This window comes from Triticum aestivum, chromosome 3A, assembly GCF_018294505.1.
Source record: "Triticum aestivum cultivar Chinese Spring chromosome 3A, IWGSC CS RefSeq v2.1, whole genome shotgun sequence".
Lineage (NCBI taxonomy): Eukaryota > Viridiplantae > Streptophyta > Magnoliopsida > Poales > Poaceae > Triticum > Triticum aestivum.
This window is the reverse complement of record NC_057800.1, coordinates 322189911-322208134: the sequence shown is the minus strand read 5'-3', so window position 1 is coordinate 322208134 and position 18224 is coordinate 322189911. Positions and strand designations below refer to the sequence as shown.

At 47.3% G+C, this 18224-nt stretch overlaps 1 protein-coding gene across 4 annotated transcripts in view; it reads left to right on the top strand.

Annotated features, from left to right (window-relative positions):
- LOC123061238 (uncharacterized) overlaps nt 1–15050 on the top strand; it is a 32542-nt gene extending 17492 nt beyond the window's left edge. The window contains exons 8-10 of one of the 4 annotated variants that reach the window (XM_044484239.1): nt 14315–14386; nt 14503–14796; nt 14854–15050. In XM_044484239.1, coding sequence (XP_044340174.1) covers nt 14315–14386; nt 14503–14796; nt 14854–14907 — 420 coding nt within the window. In that variant the 3' untranslated portion in view covers nt 14908–15050. Of the gene's footprint in view, nt 1–14314; nt 14387–14502 lie in introns of all 4 variants that reach the window. The other 3 variants (XM_044484238.1, XM_044484241.1, XM_044484240.1) reach the window with 3 other exon arrangements.
- Nucleotides 15051–18224: the final 3174 nt, after the last annotated feature.

The window sequence follows — 18224 nt, the reverse complement described above, 5'->3', positions numbered from 1 at the left end:
TATGGTTGCGGCAGCTGCTTGGTGAGCTCTCCATCTCTCAACCGAAGGCCACCGTCACCTGCGATAATGTCTTCGCCGTGTACATGTCCACTAATCTGGTTCATCATTGGAGGACGAAACACATAGAGCTTGACATTCATTTCGTCCGAGAAAAGGTGGCCCTTGGCGAGTTCCGTATTGTACATGTTCCAACAGCTCAACAGCTAGCCGATATCATGACGAAGGGTTTGCCGACATCAGTTTTCCAGAGCTTCAGGTCCAGTCTTTGTGTCTCCTCGGGCATCGACGACATGACTGCAGCGGGGTGTTAGCGAACGTGCTTCTGTAGTGGTCCTATTATTTAGGCTAGACTAGTGAGATTCTGTTGTAACAGCCTGTGTATATGTACATGTGTAACCCCAATCAATAAGCAAGGAAGTGTTACATGATCTCTCTCTCTCGCTACCCTCGTTCAGACTCCAACAACGATGCTCCTGCTCAGCCACACCATTCTGAGCATGAGCACCAGGGCAAGAGAACTAGGCAAGAGTACCCTGGTCAGCAAGGAATCCTCGCAGCGCATGGGAGATATACTCACCAGCTGAATCTGCGCGAAATACACGAATAGGAGTGGAAAACTGGGTATGAACCATGGCAGCAAATTTTTTGTGTATAAGTAAGACCTCACTACGAGAAGACATGAAATAGATCCAAGTGTACCGAGAAAAATCGTCTTTATAGATAATATAGTATCGATAACCCCCTTTCGAAGCGAAGGGAGCCGGGCCCCAAACATCAGAGTGAACGAGATCAAAAGGACGCTCGGACACTGACTCACTATGAGGATAGGGTAGCTGAATCTGCTTACCAAGCCTACAACCTAGACAATCCAACGAAGCGTTGCCGGAGACAGACCCCAGAACACCACGATGAACTAAAGACGAGAGACGAGAACCACATAAATGGCCAAGACAATGATGCCACTACTGAAAAGAGCTGGTAGATGCAGCAACAGGAGTTGCGAGGCTGGCGGCGGTGGCAGCGGAGGAAAGACGAGGCCAGTTAAGCTCCCAGAGACCATCAGAGCGTCGAGGGCCGGCACCAAGTAGAGCGCCCGTGCGACGATCCTGAACAGAACACGAATCAAAGTCAAGAATGACCCTACAACTAGAGTTAACAATCTGACCACTAGATATGAGCTGCATGGTAAGTCGAGGAACATGAGCGACGGAGGGAACATGAAATGAAGAGGTGCTACAGGGAGGGGAGTGCCATCAGCCATAAGAACATGAACTGGAGACTCGACATGTCGGACGAAGGTCAAAGTGGAAGAATCATAAGTCATATGAAAAGACGCTCCAGTATCAAGAATCCATGGAGATGTACCTGAATGAGTAGATGGTGGTTTCTCAGTGCTAGAAGAGTCAGCCACAGAAACTGCAGAACCTGTTGATGAAGAATCCCAAGCATCAAGCAGGCATCGCAGCTGCGCAATCTCACACGCAGAGAGGCACATGGCCAAAGATGTCGAGGTAGAAACACTTGCCGACGATGAGCAGTCGCCACCATTTGTGAAAGCCTGCATGTAGAGTCGACGGAGAGTAGCGAGTCAACGTAGACCGCATGTGGAAGCCACTGGGGGAGTCGACGTAGAGCGGTCTCCGCCGCGCGTGGAAGCCGAGAGAGGAGTCGGCGTAGGGCGACAATCACCAGGTGCGGAAGTCGTGTGAAGAGTTGCTGAAGAACGACTAACACCGGCCAGCAGAGGCGGTGCAGCTGCCGAAGGAGTCAACGTAGAGCGGCAGCAGCACCGACGGAAGTCGCAAAAGGTGTCGAAGTAGTGCGACAAACACCACCTCCAAGTGGGTGAGCACCAAGCACCGAGGAAAGGCGCATGTGCGAGACGGGATCAATGTATGGAACACCGTCGAAAAACATCGAGCAGCGAGGAAGATACGTGCTCGACGAAAGCATTGTACTTTCTCTTTTTACTTTTTGGAAACTCAATCGGGCAGTCCAACTGAACACACCCGAAACAGGGCCCAAGTCTCGCTGGAACACATCGCAGCGAATCAGCCTTGACAGCAGCCGAGGCCTAAAACGTGGCCTGAGCTGCCACGCTCCAACGCACGTAGCGGCCTCGAGCCCTCGACACAGATTGAGGCAGGCAGATCGAGGCAGACCCGTGTGCACACACGACCGGGCAGCGAGATGGCGGCGAACGCGGACCGCCAGAGGAGATAGGCGGCCAGATGGCGGCGAAGGCGGACAGCTTGAGGAGATAGCGGTTAGATGGCGGCGGAGGCGGACAGCCGGAGGAGACGGGCGGCGGCCGGAGGACGTAGGTTTCCGCAGCACACGGGACCGCCCCAATCCAAGCAGCGGGTTGATCTGCAGCGACTTGATCTGAATCGGGGCGGGCAGCAGCGTCCTGGCACTAGTTGAATCCAGCCATGAAGACTTGATCAGGCACGGGAGGGGACGGGGCAAAGAAGCAGTAGCGAACGGCCAAGAGAAAGACGGTGGCACGAGAGATGGATTGAGAGCACGAGTTGCGACGTGCAAAAACAATACCTAAAGCTCTAATACCATGTCACGAATATGCAACTTGTATTACTAGGAGGCCAAAGCCACCATATATAGATGTACATGAGAATGCCAAAAGGCAAGAATACAAAAGGCCAAAGGCCATCATCAATATAACAGTTCCAAGCATTATAGTTTATATATTACATTAATAATCAATAGTGACTTATCAACACAAGAAAATACGTCAGTCAGTGACTTTGAGTCAAGAGGGAGTTCTGGGAATGCCTGGAAGACATGGTTAGGAGTGTACCGATTGGTGAGAAGCTCTTCATAGGAGGAGATCTCAATGGCCACGTGGGTATATCTAACACAGGTTTTGAAGGGGCGCATGGAGGCTTTGGCTATGGCATCAGGAATCAAGAAGGAGAAGATGTCTTAAGCTTTTGCTCTAGCCTACAACATGATTGTAGCTAACACCCTTCATAGAAAGAGAGAATCACATCTGGTGACTTTTAGTAGTGGCCAACACTCTAGCCAGATTGATTTCATCCTCTCGAGAAGAGAAGATAGGCGTGCGTGCCTAGACTGTAAGGTGATACCTGGAGAGAGTGTTGTACCCCAGCATAAGCTGGTGGTTGCTGACTTCCGCTTTCGGATTCGTGTCCAGCGGGATAAGCGTGCCAAAGTCGCTAGAACGAAGTGGTGGAAGCTCAAGGGGGAGGTAGCTCAGGCGTTCAATGAGAGGGTCATTAAGGAGGGACCTTGGGAGGATGGAGGGGATGCGGACAATGTGTGGATGACGATGGCGACTTGCATTCCTAAGGTGGCCTCGGAGGAGTTTGGAGTGTCCAGGGGAAGGAGAAGCGAAGATAAGGATACCTGGTGGTGGAATGATGATGTCCAGAAGGCGATTAAGGTGAAGAAAGATTGCTTCAGACGCCTATACCTGGATAAGAGTGCAGACAACATAGAGAAGTACAAGATGGCGAAGAAGGCCGCAAAGCGAGCTGTTGGTGAATCAAGGGGTCGGGCATATGAGGACCTCTACCAACGGTTAGGCATGAAAGAAGGCGAAAGGGACATCTATAAGATGGCCAAGATCCGAGAGAGGAAGACGAGGGATATTGGCCAAGTCAAATGCATCAAGGACGGAGTAGGCCAACTCTTGGTGAAGGACGAGGAGATTAAGCATAGATGGCGGGAGTACTTCGACAAGCTGTTCAATGGGGAGAGTGAGAGTTCTACCATTGAATTGGGCGACTCCTTTGATGAGACCAGCATGCGTTTTGTGCGGCGAATTCAGGAGTCTGAGGTCAAGGAGGCTTTAAAAAGGATGAAAGGAGGCAAGGCCATGGCCCTGATTGTATCCCCATTGAGGTGTGGAAAGGTCTCGGGGACATAGCGATAGTATGGCTAACCAAGCTTTTCAACCTCATTTTTGGGGCAAACAAGATGCCAGAAGAATGGAGACGGAGTATATTAGTACCAACCTTCAAGAACAAGGGGGATGTTCAGAGTTGTACTAATTACCGTGGAATTAAGCTGATGAGCCATAGAATGAAGCTATGGGAGAGAGTCATTGAGCACCGCTTAAGAAGAATGACAAGCGTGACCAAAAATCAGTTTGGTTTCATGCCTGGGAGGTCGACCATGGAAGCCATTTTCTTGGTACGACAACTTATGGTGAGATATAGGGAGCAAAAGAAGGACTTGCATATGGTGTTCATTGACTTGGAGAAGGCCTATGATAAGATACCGCAGAATGTCATGTGGTGGGCCTTCGAGAAACACAAGGTCCCAGCAAAGTACATTACCCTCATCAAGGACATGTACGACAATGTTGTGACAAGTGTTCGAACAAGTGATGTCGACACCGATGACTTCCCGATTAAGATAGGACTGCATCAGGGGTCAGCTTTGAGCCCTTATCTTTTTGCATTGGTGATGGATGAGGTCACAAGGGATATACAAGGAGATATCCCATGGTGTATGCTCTTTGCGGATGATGTGGTGCTAGTTGATGATAGTCGGACGGGGGTAAATAGGAAGTTAGAGTTATGGAGACAAACCTTGGAATCGAAAGGGTTTAGGCTTAGTAGAACTAAAACCGAGTACATGATGTGCGGTTTCAGTGCTACTAGGTGTGAGGAGGAGGAGGTTAGCCTTGATGGCCAGGTGGTACCTTGGAAGGACACCTTTCGGTATTTTGGGTCAATGCTACAGGAGGAGGGGGGTATTGATGAAGATGTGAACCATCGAATCAAAGCCGGATGGATGAAGTGGCGCCAAGCTTCTGGCATTCTCTGTGACAAGAGAGTGCCACAAAAACTAAAAGGCAAGTTCTACAGGACGGCGGTTTGACCCGCAATGTTGTATGACGCTGAGTGTTGGTCGACTAAAAGGCGACATGTTCAACAGTTAGGTGTGGCGGAGATGCGTATGTTGAGATGGATGTGTGGCCACACGAGGAAGGATCGAGTCCGGAATGATGATATACGAGATAGAGTTGGGGTAGCACCAATTGAAGAGAAGCTTGTCCAACATCGTCTGAGATGGTTTGGGCATATTCAGCGCAGGCCTCCAGAAGCTCCAGTGCATAGCGAACGGCTAAAGCGTGCGGAGGATGTCAAGAGAGGGCGGGGTAGACCGAATTTGACATGGGAGGAGTCCGTTAAGTGAGACCTGAAGGATTGGAGTATCACCAAAGAGCTAGCTATGGACAGGGGTGCGTGGAAGCTTGCTATCCATGTACCAGAGCCATGAGTTGGTTGCAAGATCTTATGGGTTTCACCTCTAGCCTACCCCAACTTGTTTGGGACTAAAGGCTTTGTTGTTGTTGTTGTTGTTGTTGTAGTGACTTTGAGTCCATTCTTATTAATTTCTACAATGCAGGAATAGGTAAAACATAGGAATAGAGTGTCATGCCGTCTTAAATTCTACAGGATTGCATGAACATTTGATTGTGCACAGGAAAAACACAGGAATTTTCACGAGAGGTTTAAGAGGATCCATGAAAAGAAAGAGTTTTGAGTGGACAGAAACTTTCCTACGAAATCTTGTGCAAATGAATCCCATGGATTGCAATCCTACGAATCAAACAAGTAGGAAAAATTCCCAAGGATTAGAATCGTCCAAAATTCCCTTAGAAATCCTTTGAATCAAAGAGTCCATGAATCTCTTATTGTTACAATTTTTTTGTATCTCCAATGGTGTCAAACACTCCTCGATGCAAATTCCTGTAGTTCTCCAATCCTATAGGATGGAGGAGGACAAGACATTCCAATCCTGCATTTTTCCTATTCATGTGTTTTGAAAATCCTGTAAATCAGAGAAGCCATGTTGTTGCCTTTGTCGCGGCTACCATCATGGACTGCAATGAGACATGCCATAAATGGAGAGGGCAGGCGAAGGATGCAATGGCGGCTCGGGCAAAGAGAATGATTAGGGTGCCTTACTGCTTGATGATTGTTAGCTACATGATGGGTAATCGGAGGTAGGCCATGGGATCATTACGAAGTTACTAGGTGGGGTGTCTGTCTTGCTTACAAGGAAAGGATTACAAGCCAACGGCTGCTAGCTGTTTACCAATTCACCGCCTAATACAGAATACAACTTAGGAATTTATAATCCTCAGGTTAGGACCCAATCCCCATTTGCATAACGGGTCGATGTCTGATGGGCTCTTTGCTGGGCCGGCCCTCCATGGTGATGAAGGTTGCACTGGTGGCGTCCGTAGTTGATGTATGCCCAGTGCTAACACTCCCCCTTTCTTGATGACCATCTTGTCCCCAAGCTGGTGCTCGTGGAAACGTTGCTTTAGCTCCTCCAAATCCTCCCATGTTGCTAAGGAATCCGGTTGATCCAACCGTTGGACTAGTCCTTGAGGTACGGCTTCATCACCACGGCGACGCAAGTGATGTCGAAGCACCCTTACTGGTACTGCAAACTGAGCATTTGGAGGATGAAGTTCAGATTGAACTTGACAGTGTGGTCCAAGAGCAAGTTTCAGTTGGGAAACATGAAGTACTGGATGAATTTTGCTAGCTGCAGGCAACACCAGCTGATATGCCGAAGCACCTACTCGTTCCAGGACTGTGTAGGCGCCATAGTATTTGAACAGCAGCTTTATGATGCACACGAGGAGCGATAGAGGATTGGATGTATGGTTGCAATTTCAGGAAAACTGAATCACCCACGGCAAAAACCTGTCAGAACGCTTCTTGTCGGCTTGGTGCTCTATGCGAGTTCGAACCCTCTCTAAATGTTGCTGGAGTAAACGAAGCATGAGATCACAGTCATGGAGCCAAGTATCGCCAAGTATCGTCTGCAGGCAAACCAAAAGTTCTGGGCGACTGGCCATACAATACTTCAAACAGTGATTTCCATTGAAGCGCTGAATGAGGGCTGGTGTTTATACCAAAACTCAGCAAGAGACAACCACTGAGCCCGCTTAACTGGACATGCATGAATAAAACAACGCAAATAGGCCTCCAGGCATTCAGTGACTCTTGGACTGACCATCAGTTTGGGGATGATGAGAAGAACTCATGCGTAGCTTTGGTCCGTGTGAGTGCTGCCATTTTCTTCCAAAACCGGCTGGAAAGATACGGTCTTGATCTATCACAATTGACTCAGTTAAGTGGGCCACAACCAGAACACAGTTGAAACGTCCAGAGCGAGGCAACACTTCTCCAAAATCCATTGTGAGCATTTGCCAAAACTTGCAGGGAACAAGCAAAGGCTCTGAAAGTCCTGGATAGCAAGTTCGATCAGGTTTGGCTCACTGACAAACCATACACTCTTGAACATACTTTTTCACCCAAGCCCTCATGTGCTTCCAGTAAAAAAGTTACTTCAGACGGTGAAGAGTAACTGGAATGCCAGAGTGGCCCCCAATAGGACTGGTATGAGAGGCATCCAACAATTTGGGGACCAGGTTCATGTCAGGAGGAAGCCAGGTACGATCTTTACAACGGATCAAACCATCCCTGAGAGAAAAATGATCGTCTTCAGAAATTTGCACTGCTAATTTGACTAGTAATTCCTGAGCTTCAATATTTTCTTGGTAGACATCTAAGATCTCTTGTATCCAAGTCTCTTGTATCCAAGCAGGTTGGTGAGGAGATATAGCCAGTAACTGATCATCAAGATGAGGTTTGTGAGACAAAGCATCTGCAGCACGGTTGTCCACTCCTTTGTTGTACTTTATTTTGAACTGTAGGCCCAATAGTTTGGTGAACACATTTTGTTGCCAAGTTGTGTGCAGCTCTGGTCCTCTAAATGTGCCAGACTATTGTGGTCAGTTAGAATGAGAAATTCAACATGCTGTAGATAAGTTCTCCATTTCCACTGCCATATATTCATTTTCATATGTGGATAATCCTTTGCTCATAAAAGCGATTGGATGGCCTTTTTGAAGCAATACTGCCCCTACTCCAGCATTATATGCATCTGTTTCAATAACAAACTGTTGGCTGAAATCTGGCAAGGACAAAACAGGTGCAGTAGTGAGAGCCAACTTCGGTTGCTCGAAAGTAGACTGCCTTTGGAGACCAAACAAAAGGAACATGTTTCCGGAGAAGGTTTGTTAAAGGCTGGTTAATCATTCCATAGTATCTAACAAACTTAAGGTGGTAGCCTGATAACCCAAGAAATCCACGGTATTCTTTCAAATTGTTAGATATGGGCCAATTATTCACATCTGCTATCTTACTTGGATCAGTGGAAACACCCTTCTCAGAGACTACATATCCCAAATAAGGGATACTGTGTTGAGGGAAAGCACACTTGGATCCTTTGACCTTCTACTGATGCTGCTGCAATAATTGTAACACTTGCTGCACATGCTGGAGATGATCCTCAAAAGTGGCACTGTATACAAGGATATCATCGAAGAAAACAATATCAAAAGTGGCAGTTTGTCATTCATGATTGACTGGAATGTTCCTAGTGCTCCTGTCAACCCAAACGCCATGACATTATCTGAACACGCAGTATCCAAGTCGACAATCCTTTGAACAGCAACAATCATATGAACATTGAATTTAAACCATCTACAAATCTAGTAGTATAGTGCAACATATCTGGATCAGGTTCATAAGCTGTCAACTGATCCATAAGTTCAGAAAACTGACTGATATATTCCTCAACAGAAACAGTCTGTCGAAGATAATACACCCTGTGCACTAAGGAATCATGTGATTGCGCCCAAATCGGCTAATCGCCGCTGCACAGAAATCATCCCATGAGGCTCGCACACAGCGTGCCACTGCTCCCTCGAACCGCATTGCAGCCACCGCGATCCATAGATCCGGGTTGGTACCAAACATCTCAAAGTAATCAACGCATTTGGTTTATCACAACTTCGGATTCTCGCCATCGAATCGCAGAAATCCACTGACGGTGGTTTCAGTGGCCTGATGACAAGGACAAACCACTCTCGTGTTGCAAAATACTAGAGAAGGACAAACTCGGGCATGGTAAATTGGCGAATAGCTTGTGCTGGAGGAGGGATGTAAGGCGTTGTCGCGCCCAATCCCGTCCCCGTGTAGTCATAGACAAGCGGTGCCTCTGGGCCGGTCTCCGCGCCTTCCCTTGGCGCCCTGTCAAACAGATCCAACTAGATAACTCCCCGCGCGTTGCTGCGGGAAGTTACCATGTTCTAAAAACTCATGAGGTGTATTCCTAAAGGACAAATAAAATATGAGAAGGGAAGTAATTTTACCGCTTTAGTGGGATGCTTGTGAGCTTATGCCAAACATATTTGCAAAAATCATTGTTCTATATTATTTCAATCTCACAAACTACAGAAATCTTGTCAACCAATGAAACAATTGTATTTATGCATTCATTTTTCAAAGTATCATCACAAAGTTCCAAAAATAATTTGATGTATGGTTTATGGACAACAACGCAAATCATGGACAAAAACTCCTTGGCCATGCAAGCATACTTACAACACATACATCATGGAGGGAAACTTCAAGCGAAAGCATAGGAACTAAAACTTGCAGCCATACGTCAAGCATACATCTTCAGGAAGCAGACCTCATAGAAAATCTAACCCGTGCCCAAGCTGCAGCAGCTAGATCGCCTATGATAGAACCTGCACACCGGGAGATCAGAAGCCTTCTAGTAGATTTTTATTCCATATCACCAGGGACCACAACTCTGAAGCTCGCAGTTCAGCAAAGATAGCACTTGAGGACGATAGTTCAAATGCTCCCAGGCTGAATTGTAGCAATCCGGATCATTATAACAGATAATGCCCCTTTAGTCAGGTTATCACGCATGTACATCTATAGGACAATGTTATCACTTATGTGTAGTAATGAAATCGGTAAGAAAACTTGATATATGTACAAAGATAGATACAGATCTAAAACATCATACACATCAATTTAATATGCATAATCTGTTGAAAGGAGAGATATTGCATGAGGTCTTGGGACATAAGAACATACACAACAAACAATCGGAACAATAAAAGGAACATTACTTTCCTAGCACTGTACATAAAAAACTAAATACACCATGTTTGGCAAGTTTGCATGCATGCTTCGGAATTTATTTGCGGCAGCTTCACCTATAATGTTACTGTGAAGGAGACAAAAGGTTGCTGATAGCCTGATACAAAAGAGAGATGACTTAGTATATGACCATAATAAAAATATGACCTGGTAATGTTACTATGAAGATATTAGCAGGAATAAGACTGGGCATAAAGACACCTGGTAGTGCCTCAATATATTTGGTGGTAGGGAAACGCTTTTGAAATTGCACGCTTCTTGGATGTACGCATCAGACTTAGGAAAAGAATGGCAGGTGACAATTATTATATAATTAAGATCACTGGCCTACTTTGTTTTTCGTCATACAACTTGTTGATAGACATTCAAAAAGAATGTACACATAGGGTAGATAGCAATTACAGAAGTATAAAACAGAGCTTTCTCAACAAAATCAGCTATTGTATGAAAAATGAACCATGATAGAACTGGTCGTTCAATCTATATAATGCAAAAGATTATGAAGATAGCAATGTATCATGCCTATCAAGAAGATACACCGGACATTATTCTTACAACACACAAATGAGATTTCTTTAAATAAAATGGATCATAAATTTATTGAATTCATTTTTGTTCCAAAGATGCAAATAATGACTTGCTATATGAACTAATGAATTTGTTATCAATGACTGCATCAAAGTTGAAGACATAATTGGTACACAATGGAGCATAAAGATTACCTAGATTCATTTTCAAGCCAAATCTGCCACCAGTTTCTCATCAAAGACCTTGCCGACATATAGATTAAAACATCTGCACAAACAAACGTTAGATGGATTGGGGGTTTTATAATTGCCAAGCAACTGCAGCCCGAGATATTGTGGTAGTTGCCCTGGAAACAAAAGATAAATCAAAACTTTTCCCGAGAATATCAATTGAAAGTATGTACATCAACAACAGTAACAGAATCATTCGAGAAATTTATGGGATATTGGGAGTGAGGGAGAAAGTATGTACATCAAAAACAGTAACAGAATCATTCGAGAAATTTATGGGGTATTGGGAGTGAGGGAGAGAAGAGCGAAGGGCAAGCTCGGGAGGCTGGTAGATACATGTCCCATAGCCTTGTAGGAGTCGAGAACCTTAGAAGGAGGAGGATTGCTTACCTACAAAAGGGGCAAAGGAGGCAAGGTCATTGTGAATCAATTAGTTTCTTCTGTATTTTTTATCATGATTCACTTCATAATAGATGGATACATCAGAAATCACAGAAATAAAAAATACCTAGAAAAGAAACCACTCAAACTCCCATTACATGGACCCATCTATATATAGCTTCTCACGGCATCTTCCTTCTTCATATGAGCAGTGAAGGAATATGTCCCTGCCGCCGTTCCGGGAGATGAAGCGGAACCCCTTTGTTTTCCATCCCTGTGCAATTGTTGTATGGAGTAAACGCAGGAGACGACACCAATCATACTATACACGTGCTTTTGATGTCTATAATGCAAGAGGGAACACATGATTAACTGTGAGTAACCTGGACAACATGACACGATTTCGAATCAAAGGTGCAGACACCAACCTGATGTTGGAGACGCTGGGAGCGATGTCGCTACTATTGAAAGGGGCAGGGGAAGTCGTTCGAGAGCCGGCAGCCGCGTCTCTTCTGGGTAATTGGGCGGTGGTGGAGGTCGCTGTTGAGGAGGTAGTTGCGGTGGCTGACGTTGGGCGCCTCGAGCCTGCAAGGTAGCGGCGAGATCCCGATGCATCTGCTGCACCTTCCGGTGGCGGATCTGACCGGCGCACGTGGATCCGTGGAGGGACGTGTTGTATGGCAACTGGTGACAGAGAAGCTCAATCATTGTTCGTCGAAGGAGGAGGTGTTCGCACACCAGATCTGCCTGGGGCTTGGGTGAATGCTGGAGGGTTGGGTTGTAGGCCGCCGTCCGGTGGTGCATCGGTGTGGGTTGTGATGGTGTCGCTTGCTCTGCCCCAGGATACATATTGAAGAGCAGGGAGATGGACCGATGGGCTTCTCTTCGTCAGTTTTTACACCGAGGCCCGCTTCAATTAATTACCAGAGTTGAATCACATGATTCGTTCAATTGTCTCAAGAAAAAAAAAACATGATTCGTTGAAAAGATGTTGAGGTGGCAAGGCTGCTGATGTGGATAGGCTGCATGTCAAGAGAAATAACATAGTGGGGATGAACTATTTAGGTATTATAGATTCGCCGATGTAGGAGGTGAGACCCTCGGCAGCTCGAAGCTCCTGGATCTGCTTGAGGAGGTCCGTGTCGGCGCCATCAGTGTTAGCTTGCATGTCGTTGACGATGGTGCCGACCGCTGCACCAACCGCTCCGTCGACCACCGCATCAACAAAACACGCCATCGCCGCACGTACCGCGCTCCCCGTCGCCGTCACAATGAGCGCGCCGAGCTCCTTCTGGTGACGAAGGTGGGCTGCTTCGCTCGCCTAACTGAGCGTCTTATAGATCGCCTCTCCTTCTGGAGTCAAGTACTCCATGAGCTCTTGCTGTCGCTGCCAGACGCGTGTCATGCAGATGATCCGACGTGAGGTGGGTGAAATTTTTGGCTCTACCAACTGTTAGTTACAGGATGGTGAATCGGAGGTAGGCTATGGGATCATTTCAAATTCACTAGGTGGGGTGTCTGTCTTGCTTACAAGGGAAGGGACAAGGAAAGGATTGCAAGTCAATGACTGCTAGCCGTTTATCAATTAGCCACCTAATACGGAATCAACGAAGGTATTTATAATCCTCACGTTAGGACCCAATCCCCATTGCGGGTCAATGGCTGACGGGCTCTCTCGCTGGGCTCTCTTACTGGGCTGGCCCTCCTTGGTGATGAAGGTTGCACTTGTGTCGTTTCTAGTCAGTGCAGGCCCAGTGCTAACATTGATTCCCACAAGGCCGTCACTGTGACCGGGCCACCATCAGGGACGGAGCTAGGAATTTTATTTGAGGGAGCTCACTGAAACATCTAAAGCATTGAGGGGGGCCATACATAGGAATTTAGTGGTCAAATTCATCAAATCCACGCACTACATAGGTGTAGTTTGAGAAATTTTCACAGCATGGGGGGAGCCATGGCCCCGGCTCGCCCCCTGCTGGCTCCATCCCTGGCCACCATACTGTCACTTTCTTGCCTTCGCCCCTTCTACTTAAATCTGGGCTACAGATGGGAAGATGGACATGTGGGGCTGGGTTGGCCTGTTTTCGCTTGTTCTCTGTTGTTTGCCTATTTTGCTTGTGTTCATTTGAAATGTATCACTGTTAATATGGACAGTCTCCAAGATGCAACTCCGACCATTACTATGATGTGAATATATTGTTAAAAAGTAGAAAATCACATAATTATGATATTTTTCATGACAAATCAAACGTATTACTCGTGCTATTAATTTTGAATAATATTATCCTCATTTAACTAATCTCAACTATCATTTTATATATATATATAGTTGATGTTAGATAAGTTTGATGGCACACCTTAACTAGAAGCTTGGTAATTGTATCGTTGTCTCAGATTTGTTGGGATCATGTCTTAGCGCCGCGAAGAATGCAAACTTTGACCTGCATTTTTATTCAGACATGACACATGTTCTGCGATCCCATTCCTTGATCTGATCGACCAGGTTTCTGGTAACTATGGGCCGTTATACCTGTTGGGAAATCTCTCGGTAGACGAAAATTCATCGTATTCTCTTTACATCGAATGACCCAATTGTTATGATTATATTTTTCTAAAATTTTACTCCCTCCGTTCACAAATATAAGATGTTCTAACTTTTTTTTTCTGAATCGGATGTATATAGACACGTTTTAGTATGTTTGTTCACTCATTTCAGTCTGTCTATAGTCCATATTAAAATATCCAAAACATCTTATATTTGTGAACGGAGGGTGTATCTATATGCTATATCACACTATTGTGAATAAAATGCCTTACCGCTCATCCATATTAGGTGAACCGATTCGTTATATTGCTGAATTTATGCTCAGTGACACCAACGCATTATCAAATCCTAGAACAAGTAGTCAACTATAACTATATAGTTATAACATACGGTGTACTTGTTAGCGAATGCTGAAAGCGTGAAGATACATTGGCAACAGTATTAGTTATAATGTTACTTGGTTTGGCTTCCTACTGGAGGGTGGCTGTTGAGCATGTGTTGGAAAGGCAGTTCACTTTTGCTAGATCGAAACTTAAAAGAGTTCTTGTAGTTGAATCTCAAATCAAATTGTCTGTACAATATCTCATCTATAGGAGGCCTGGAGAGTTGTTAACTCAAAGAAGTGGAGTCGCAAGCACTTCTCCTCTGCAGGAAGTGCATGCAAGGCTGATTTCTGAAGGATAAACTTCATCTATCATTCTATCAATTTCTTTCCCTCACACGATTGTAATAAGCCTGAATTTGCCACAACTGTCTCATTGAATTTGCCTCTTTTTTTCAGCTCGAATGTATTTCCTGTGGTTACACATGGTTTTCGTCAAGAGATGCCATCTCATCGCTGACGGTCGATACTCCAAGTTCTGGTGGGAATGTAGGCACCGCTCCCTGGGCAACAGCAAAGTTTGATGTCCTTCAGAAGCAGCTGGTGAGCCCTCGGGATCAGCCAGACAATAAGGCAAGTGCTGATGCTCTCCAGAAGAACACGGTGGCATCCATTCCTAAACTTGAGAGGCAGAAATCATTCATCAAACCGAAGCCAGAGGAGCCCTCTGCACCCACACTGGAGAAACAGAAGGCGTTCACCAAGCTAAAGCCGGAGGAACCCTCTGCACCCACACTGGAGAAACAGAAGGCGTTCACCAAGCCAAAGCCGGAGGAACCCTCTGCACCTTCGGCTAGTCATTAGTGAATGATCATGGGCGTTGCAATGTTTCAGAGATTGTACACCGGCAGCTCTTAAACATTCAGTAGAAGCATGAATAGGATGACAACACTTTCTTGTAGTCTATCGTTAAAAATTTCGTTAAAACTAGTTTCATACTTCCACAAGCTACTTTTGATCTCACTCTTGTTACGGTTGGCACTAAAAAACTCTTAGGGCAAAAGCCACCAGTGAGGGCCAAGTGGTTGGCTCTAGGTGATTTCAACCAAATATATCGTGCAAGAGACCAGCGGAATGTTAACAGAAGCAGAATAAACCGTTTCCAGACAACTCTACAGAACCGCGAGCTCAGGAGATCCATTTGCAGAATTACCGCTTCACATAGAGTAATAAAAGGACAAACCAAGATGACTCTACAGAACCGTGAGCTCAGGAGATCCATTTGCAGAATTACCGTTTCACATACTGTAATAAGGGGACAAACCTTATTGCTGCTTGACATGGAGTAACGAGGGTAAAACCGGCCCATTTTGTCTGGTTTTGTCGTGTGTCTGTGTGGATGCATATCCGGTCTAAACACCAGACAAACTGTCGCGTGTCCACTCGGTGTCTTGCTCGGGGCTGAATTTGGGCTGGATTTGCATCCACATGGACACGAGACGGACATGTCACACATTAGCTTGGTGTCTAACTTGGGTCCGTGCGTTGGTCACCTAACCATTACCTACCTCATATTTAATTCCACACGGGTGGGAGGCTTTGCACGTGAGCCACCCAACATTCCCTCGTTCCTTTTTTAATGTCACACGTCCGATGGGGTCATCCAGTCCACTTCCCAATTTCTTCTTCCCTCTGCCCCTAGTTGCCCGACAACCCTAGCTGTTGGGTTGCGCTAGGTGCATTGGCTGCAATATAAAATTTTTCTACGCGCAGATCAACCAGGAACATGCTAATGGAGACGAATCACGTGATCAATATCACTAGTCGCACATTGCCATGCAGCGGAAGTAGAGTTGGAGCATCACGTTTTCTGAGTCGTCTCCTCGTCGATTCCTCGAACATCCAGTCGTCGGATCCCACGAACAGGTTTGCCGGAGCGGTGTAAGTGCCTCGCCTATATCTGCGCATGCAGGAGGAACATCGTGCGGTGGACCGCTAGGTTCGGTCGCACAGCGGGCGACGAGTAGATGTGGCTAATTGCAACACATGCAAAGCCCTAACAAAAAACACTAAAGCGATCAACTGAATACGTGTGGCGCACCTCCATTATATATAAGCATCCATCGCGGGCTCAACACATGGGCCCCACATGTCTACTCAGCCCAGATCCAAGTTCAGGTCGAATCACATCCGACCCATGAAGTCGAATTAGACCTCGTAGGTTCCTTCCCTTAAGTGTGCGACCCCTTAGGTTCATGTTGGCTTGGTCGCAAGCCAGATCACATCCGACCTGCTCGGTTGGTAGCGGCCTCTAGCAAAGCATGCCAAGCATTAAGCAGGCAATGAAGCTGGTTTGGTGAACATGTACAATGTGTCACACTTCTATTCCCTTTGCCTCACGATATGTGTTGTCGGGCTCAAGACGAATCGGTCATCCTTGTTGCAGCTCGAACTCTTTCTCATTCCAATGATGCCGATCTACAACCGGATTATCTCAAACTCATGTTGCGTGGCCATACTTATCGAGGTCGGATTACACGAGGGGCCCAAAGTATATATCTTCAGATCAGAGGGGCAAATCCCATCTTGCTTGACCAATGTCTCGCGACATGGGTCTGGACAAGCCCAAAACCAACCTTTATAACTACACACTTTCAGAGTAGCGTTTGGTCGGCCCAAAGCAGGCCGGTCACCGTCCCGAGTCCATGCGCCAGCTCAGGTCTTAGGACACAGAACAAATGTTGTACTAGTTACTCACAGATGACCTATCGCCGCGTCTCATGGTTGGGTCTGTCCGACCTAATGTCCATCTGAGCTCGGATCCGATCACCCATATTCGACATAGGATCCGACCAGGTCCATGCAGTCTGTTAACATATAATGCTCCATGGTTAGCGAGATCCAGCCTTCTATCGTGTTGCTGTCGGGCCCGTGGGACTAGGGGTACCCAGGACCGTCCCAAGGCGCGACGCTCGATGCGAGTCCGGTATGACCCATCTTCAAGACTTCAAGAGCAAGAACCTTGTGAGGGCCCCCGCTTCGCGAGGCGCCCAACGACGAGCTACCCAGGAGCTCCAGAGGCCTTGTGCTAGGTGGCATCCCCAAGCTGCCTCCCGAGGCCTCCTCGCGGGTGGATACCCTCAGGGCGCCAAGTCCCGCCTCCCGGTGCACGTGGGTGATGCGAGCCACAACGAGCAGCACCAGAGCCGTGCCAGCAGGCGCGGATGGTGGAGCTTTCCTCTTCCGTGCTAAAGGAGCAGGGCAGCTCACCGGCTCCCAAAGTAATCTCTAAAGGTTGCTACTCCGGTGCAAGAAGACTAGGACCGCGGGCTCACTAGGACAAAGGTCATCGCCGAGGCCACCGACACGTCATGTCTAGAAGGTTTAGCACGCAGAGACTGCTTTTGCCAGGATATGCTGTACTGCTGCCCCCTTCGAATTTGGCCATTGTGGCAACCCTTCCCGCTTAGAGTTTTGGGGGGAAGAGGACCAAGGCCAATATAAATATTGGTAGAGCGCCACCGTAGGAGGAGATCCATCCATCGAGTCCTGAGGCCTCTAAGGGCAGCCCACACTTGTACTCGCATGTTCATCCTCCCTCGCGAGGCAATCCACAAAATGCAGGAGTAGGGTCTTACACCTCACGGTGACCCGAACTTGGGTAAACTGCATGTCTCTGATCCTTCTTCCCTCTCGCTCGAGCATGTCGGAGCATCGCCGTGAGGCAGTGAGCAGCGAGGCCAAGCGTAGCGAAGTTCTGTGAGCACACCCCAGAGTTTGAACCTTTCTTGGGTCCTCGAAGCCCCAGTTCTAACATTTGGCATGCTAGGTAGGGGTGTGCCCGAGTTCTTCCGCTGCACTCCGGCCTCTGCTCCGCAGCCACCATGGTCGACGCTCGTCATGCTCGAGCTGAGTGCCGTGCAACTCGTGTCGCCCAAACGGGGCCCATGGGCCGCGGTGGCCGCCGCCACTCTGCCCAGACGCGACCAACACCGCCATTGACCCTGCCACCCATGAGCAGCAGGACTCCTCCCTGCACCCCTCCGTGTGTCAGGACGGTCACACCGCCACGACATCACTCGCCGCTGCTATGGGCTCGTCCTCCCACGGTCTTCAGGGGCCGATGAATGCGCAGGCCGCGATGCTCATGGTGCGCGAGCTTCTTCATTACTGCCCGACCA